We start from the raw sequence: 7,289 nt of genomic DNA, 5'->3' as shown, positions 1-7,289 counted from the left end.
ACTTTAGCAAAAATGAAATGAAAAACAAAACAAGCAGTGCAGCGGCGGCAACAAGTATACGCCGTGAAGGTTTTAACAGATTTTAATGAATTTAATGATAAATTCAAGGGAAAAGGAATATTTTATAGGAAAATTTATGTTATTTAAAAGGGGAAGGTTAAGCCTTGAGATTAATTTAAAAGTATTTTAATTAAGTAGTAGTTTTACTTACTTTTTTACTTCCTTTAATCAAAACAACTTTTTTTCTTTAATATTTTTTTTATCGATTTCTTTTATTGCATTTAAATGTGTATAATTTTTAAATTGTTTAAATTTAAATCTTTTTTTGTTATCGCGCATTTGATTATATATCGTATAATTGTTATTCTTACTCCCTTTTTTGTTGTTGTTGTTGTTATCAAGTACTTGGTTTTATAATTAATTAAGTTTTTTTGTTCGCTTTTTTTAAAAATTAATTTTAATTACACTTTTTTTCAGCGAATATTTTGTTAAATTTATGTTTGTTTTGTTTTTTGTTTATAATGTAGAAGAGAATGTAGATTGTAAACACTGTAAACAGAATATTTTAGTTTAATTAATATTTGTTTTTTTTACTTTTAAATTTATTTTTTTTTAAGACAATAAGTAAAATATGTTGTTTGCAAGTATTTTGTTTTAAATATTTTTTTTAATAAATTGTTTTTTATATAATATTACTGAATTAGTATTTATTTTGTTTTATTATACAATAATTACATATATAAACGACGACAAAATAGAGATATTGAAATATTTGTTTTTTATTGTAATATAAATATTTGTGTTTTTTTTAAGTTTTAATTGTATAATTAATTAATATTTGTTTGTAATGCTGTGTGTGTGTTTTGTTAATGTATTATTCATATATTGTTTATTCATGAAAAGTTTAAATAAGTTTTACATATACATTTATTTATAAATATAGAGATTTTTAGTGTGACAGAGAGAGAGAAAGAGAGAGGAAGGGAGGGAAAGTACAAAGTTTTAATTAATTTTTTTTTTAAATACAATTTAATTATGTACTTATTTTAATAAAATATGTATATTTTTTATAATTATAATTAAGTTTTTTTCTTTTTGTAAAGACTAATATTTTTTATAATAATATTTATTAAAAAAAATTATTTAGTTTTAATTTTTATAAATAATTTTTTGTTTAAAAAGTAGTAGGAGAGGAAGTAAGGTAAAAAAATATGTTTTATGTGATGTTCTAGATAATAAAATGTTTTTTTTTTTGTTTTGTTCTTCAGTTGACTTGGTTTTTGTTTTCAAATATTTTGCAAATTATTTAAAAATATTTATAAAATATAAATTTTTAAGTATTTTTTAATAAAATTTTATATATGTATATTTTTTATAAGAAAAATATCTGTGCTAAAATTATATAAGAACCTTTTTCATATTAAAAAAGTATTTGGAAAAATTTTAAAAAGGTTTTATACAATAGACTACTCCATAGACTTTGTAATAGACTAGTCAATAGACCAGCTCAAAGATTAGACAACCGACAAGTCCATAGATTGGTCAATAAACTAGTCCATAGACATGTGAATAGGCTAATCCATACACTTAAATAAATTAATATCTTATGAATCTTTATAGATTCTAAATAACAACTCTAGTTAAAAACTCTATTTTTAACTTTTCTATCTATAAAGTTTATTGAGTTTCTTTCTCGCTAATAATCGTTTAGAGTTGCTGAATTATACAGAATTTTTTTTGTAATTACAAGAATAGTTGTAGTGTCTAAATCTATAGTCTAGAAAATAGTCGTTTCTATAGCCTAGACAAAAGTCTTGTCTATAATCTAGACAATCTTGCCAATAGATTAGTCAATAATCTTGTCTATAAACTAATCAATAGTCTAGTTTATACACTAGTCAATAGTCTAGTCTATAGACTAGTCAGTAGTTTAGTCCATAGACTAGTCAATAGCCTAGTTATACACTAGACTAGACAATAGTCTAGTCTATAGACTAGTGAATAGTCTAGTCTATAGACTAATCAATAGTCTAGTCTATACACTAGTCAATAGTCTAGTCTATAGACTAGTCAGTAGTCTAATCTATAGAAAAGTCAGTAGTCTAGTCTATAGACTAGTCGGTAGTCTTGTCGATAGATTGTCAATAGCCTAGTTTATACACAAGACTGACCAATAGCCTAGTCTATAGACTAGTCAATAGTCTAGTCTATAAACTAGTTAATAGTCTAGTCTATAGACTAGTCAATAGTCTAGTCTATAGACTATTCAATAGTCTAGTCTATAGACTATTCAATAGTCTAGTCTATGGACTATTCAACAAACTAGTGTGTAGCCTATTCAATAGTTTAGTCTATAGACTAATAAATAGTATAGTCTATAGACTATTCAATAGTCTAGTCTATAGAATATTCAGTAGTCTAGTCTATAGACTAGTCAGCAGTCTTGTCGATAAACTAGTCAATAGTCTAGTCTATAATCTAGTCAATAGTATAGTCAATAGACTAGTCAATAGTTTAGTCTATAGACTACTCAATAGTCTAGTCTATACACTAGTCAATAGTCAAGACTATAGAGTAGTCAATAGTCTAGTCTATAGATTATTCAATAGTCTAGTCTATAGATTATTTAATAGTCTAGTCTATAGACTATTCAATAGCCTAGTCTATAGACTGTTCAATAGTCTAGTCTATTCAATAGTCTATACACTAGTCAATAGTATAGTCTTTAGACTAGTCAGTAGTCTAATCTATAGAAAAGTCAGTAGTCTAGTCTATAGACTAGTCGGTAGTCTTGTCGATAGACTAGTCAATAGCCTAGTTTATATACAAGACTGATCAATAGCCTAGTCTATAGACTAGTCAATAGTCTAGTCTATAACCTAGTTAATAGTCTAGTCTATAGACTAGTCAATAGTCTAGTCTATAGACTAGTCAATAGTATAGTCTATAGTCTAGTCTATAGACTAGTCAATAGTCTAGTCTATAGACTAGTCAATAGTATAGTCTATAGTCTAGTCAATAGTCTAGTCTATAGTATAGTCTATAGTCTAGTCTATAGTCTAGTCTATAGTCTAGTCTATAGACTAGTCAATAGTCTAGTGTGTAGCCTATATACTAATAAATAGTATAGTCTATAGACTATTCAATAGTCTAGTCTATAGACTATTCAATAGTCTAGTCTATAGACTATTCAATAGTCTAGTCTATAGACTATTCAATAGTCTAGTCTATAGACTATTCAATAGTCTAGTCTATAGACTATTCAATAGTCTAGTCTATAGACTATTCAATAGTCTAGTCTATAGACTATTCAATAGTCTAGTCTATAGACTAGTCGATGGTCTAGTCTATAGCCTATTCTATAGACTAGTCAATAGTTAGTTTATACACTAGTAAATAGTCTAGTCTATAGACTAGTCAGCAGTCTTGTCGATAAACTAGTCAATAAATAGTCTAGTCTATAGTCTAGTCAATAGTGTAGTCTATAGACTAGTCAATAGTTTAGTCTATAGACTACTCAATAGTCTAGTCTATACACTAGTCAATAGTCCAGACTATAGAGAAGTCAATAGTCTAGTCTATAGACTATTCAATAGTCTAGTCTATAAACTATTCAATAGTCTAGTCTATGGACTATTCAATAGTCTAGTCTATAGACTATTCAATAGTCTAGTCTATAGACTATTCAATAGTATAGTCTATAGACTATTCAATAGTCTAGTCTATAGACTATTCAATAGTCTAGTCTATAGACTATTCAATAGTCTAGTCTATAGACTATTCAATAGTCTAGTCTATAGACTATTCAATATCCAATAGTCTACTCTATAGACTATTCAATAGTCTAGTCTATAGACTATTCAATAGTCTAGTCTATAGACTATTCAATAGTCTAGTCTACAGAATATTCAATAGTCTAGTCAGAAGTCTAGTCTATAGACTAGTCAATAGTCTTACCGATAGACTAGTCAACAGTCAATCCTAGTCTATAGAATATTCAATAGCCTAGTCTGTAGACTAGTCAATAGTCAAGTCAGTAGACTAGTTTATACTCTAGTCAATAGTCTAATCTTTAGATTAGCCAGAAGTCAAGTCTATACACTAGTCAACTGTCTAATCTATAGACTAGTCAACAGTCTAGTTTATACACTAGTAAATAGTCTTGTCTACAGCCTAGTCCATAGCTTCTTCAATAGCGAAGTCTGTAGTCTAATCTATAGACTAGTTATTAGTCTAGTCGATAGACTAGTAAATAGTCTTGTTTATACACTTGTCGATAGTCTTGTCTGCAGAAGGGTCAATTGTTCAGTCGATAAACTAGACTATTGGCTAGGCTAGTAGTCAATAGTCTAGTCAATAAAATAGTCAATAAACTAGTCAATAGTCTACTCAAAACTCTATAGTCTACAGATTAGTGAATAGCCGAGTCTATAATCTAGTCAGTAACCTAGTCCACAGACTAGTTAATAGACTAAGTAATAGTCTAGTATATAGACTAGTCAATAGTCTAGTCTATACACCTGTCCACAGGCTAGTAAATAGACTTAAGTAATTTTTCAGCCTATAGACTAATTAATAGTCCAGTCTATAAACTATTATCTATTCTATAGACTAGCCAATAGACATTTGATAATGAAAAATAGTAAATTAATTTAACATAAAAATGTTTTACCATTTGTGTATTTAAAAAAATTCATATAGTTTAAATTTTTAAATAATTTGCAAAATATAAATGATATCGTATTTGGACACACCTAGAAAATGTAGCTGTTTGGTTTTTGCATAAATTGCGATTAGTTATAGTTTTAACTATTATCATTGTTATTATTAATATTAATAATTGGAGTTTAAGAATAATAATTAAAAAGAGATCATATTTTGGAAGTTTAAGATTAAGTTGTGGCTGTTGCTGTTCATCTTCTACGTCTTCTTGTTTAGTTTGGCATAAAATTAACCAGCGTCACAATTCGTAGGCAATATTATTTTGTTCATCGCGTGTTTTACGTGCCTTAAAGGGAGCCGAAAAATGTTCAAATGCGGTTTCGGGTGTAAAAGATGAAGTGGAATATGAACGTAATCTACGATGTGGTGTCTTAGAAGATGAAGTTTGAGGACCAGAACTACGAGATCTCTGATAAGGGGGACGACCAAATGAGCTGCTATAAGTAGTGCCACGATGACGGCCACCAGCAGCACCGCCACCACCACTACCACCAGCTCCAAAACAACGCATGGCCGCACAGATAAGGGTACACCAACGCCAAGAAGAGGGCGAGAAGTTATAGAAGGGAGGAGCCGATTTGGGCAATAGATGTTGGCGACTTGTGTGTATGTAGGGATTGTAATTGGAACGAAATGAATTACCGCTATCACTACTATTGCCACTATCTATGCTGCTATGCTGTAAAACGGTGGAACGAAAAACGTTGCCGTTTTGTGGAAAATAGGGATCATCTTCGGTACTATGAAAGCCATGATTATCGGCAGCAGTAATGGCGGATGCATTATCGGAACGAGTATCACGATCGAAATCTCTATCTATAGAAACAGCTGGTGTTATTATCATAAATTGACTATATTTTGTACGATAAGAACGATTGGTGGACGATGAGGTGGAGGCCTTGGAAGTCGAACTGTGTGAAGAATATTTTGTTTTATTCGAATTGGAAACAGAATGAGACTGCTGCTGTTGGGATTGTGATGATGGTAGTGGTGGCTGAATTTGTTGCTGATTGGCTATGGAATTTAAAAGGGTCTGATTGGTATCGACCGAAGAAAAAGAAGCTGTCGATGAAGTGGGTGAAATGTCGGCACCACTAGAGGCGGCATTAAAAAATGAGGCTGTATTGCCAAGGGCTGCTGTACTACTAATAATACCAGCAGTTTGACTAATAAACATACCAGCCGGTGAGGGCTGGGTAGTGGTTACCTGATATTGCAACTGCAATGGCAGTGAATATTGTTGTTGTATTTTGGCATGTTGCTGTTGAACGACAGCAATCGTAGAGGAATGTTGTTGCTGCTGCTGTTGTTGTTGTAGTTGTGAAGTTGGTAAATGTTGTGGAGCCATTGATTGTGTCAACGATTGTTGCTGCTGCTGTGGAGCTGGAGACGTAGTAGTGGGTGTTGAACCTACAGAAGGCATCCATCATCTTGTTTCCTCATTACCACTACTACTGTCCTCGGGTTTGACAATCTTATAGGTGATTAAATATTCGGGATAAGCCTAAAGAAAAACAAAATCTTTCATACATTTTAAAAATATTTTAAGTTTTCTTTATAAATACCTGCTCTCCTCTATAAACCACATATTCAGCAAAATGTAAACCACCCGCCGAAGGTCGTCCTATAACTGAATGATGACCTGGTGGCGCATGGGCCATTTTCATGGCACTATATTGTAGAAATGATTTACCCAAAGCTACACGACATAAAAGCAATTGTCTGCAAAAGAAAATGTATTAATAACAATTTTTTAAAGATTTTTTTTAAAGAAATTTACCTTGGACACATATAACAGGATTTATCCTTGTGCGATGGACATCCAATGCCACCACCAATACCATACACATATTGATTACTTTTTGAACTATGCTCGGCAAAGTAAATACCAGCGCCAAACATGCCGCCTATATAGGCATGTCGTTCATCAAAACCCTTCTGTACAATGGCATTAATGAATGGACTGCCATGGAACAGCATGCGTTCGTTGGCTTGCATGGTATTCTCTTCGGAGACTTCCTGTCGCCGATGTGCGTAACGTTCCCAAAGTTTACGATTTTGTACCTTTTGAACCTGAAAAAGGGGGAGAAAATTAATATTCAATTTAAATTCAACAAAACTTTTGGTGACATTTTTTAGTGAAATAGTTTTTGTGAAAATTTTTGGTGAAAATTTTTAGTGAAATTTTTAGTTGCTGTTGTAAAATTAAAATTTTTGTAAAAAATTGTGAAATTTTTCTTTGAAACTCAATTTTTTGTGAAATCTTTGGGTGAAATTCAAATTTTAAGTGAATTTTGAATAGTTTTTGTGAAAATTATGTGTGAAATTAAAAATAATGGTCCAATTTTCTTTCAACTTACCCTGATTATGTTATAACGTGTAAAATAACCACCAGCTTGACCATTATCACGATGTTCCCTAATGGTGGCCTGCATTTCCTCTTCAACTGCTAAGAATTCTTTATCATCTGGCAAAAGATCAACTAGCAGTGTGCCGGGATTAACATTATTGCCAATACCTGCGAAAATAGATTTAAATTAAGAAAAATGTACTTATTTTCCTCCATT

General features: G+C 30.8%; 1 protein-coding gene across 1 annotated transcript in view; it reads right to left on the bottom strand.

Moving 5' to 3' along the window:
- Positions 1 to 5,892: 5,892 nt before the first annotated feature.
- The window catches only part of LOC119600515 (poly [ADP-ribose] polymerase tankyrase), a 31,512-nt gene continuing 30,115 nt past the window's right edge, over positions 5,893 to 7,289 (bottom strand). Inside the window, exons 5-8 of the mRNA XM_037950775.1 lie at positions 7,083 to 7,240; positions 6,503 to 6,795; positions 6,288 to 6,444; positions 5,893 to 6,226 (exon numbers count right to left, since the gene is read on the bottom strand). Coding sequence (XP_037806703.1) covers positions 6,149 to 6,226; positions 6,288 to 6,444; positions 6,503 to 6,795; positions 7,083 to 7,240 — 686 coding nt within the window. The 3' untranslated portion in view covers positions 5,893 to 6,148. The remainder of the gene's footprint in view (positions 6,227 to 6,287; positions 6,445 to 6,502; positions 6,796 to 7,082; positions 7,241 to 7,289) is intronic.

The sequence above is a fragment of the Lucilia sericata genome, unplaced genomic scaffold (genome assembly GCF_015586225.1).
Source record: "Lucilia sericata isolate MDLA Ls3-8-SP2 unplaced genomic scaffold, ASM1558622v1 Contig000116F_arrow, whole genome shotgun sequence".
NCBI lineage: Eukaryota > Metazoa > Arthropoda > Insecta > Diptera > Calliphoridae > Lucilia > Lucilia sericata.
The sequence above is the reverse complement of the archived record's forward strand: the minus strand, read 5'-3'. Positions and strand labels throughout refer to the sequence as shown.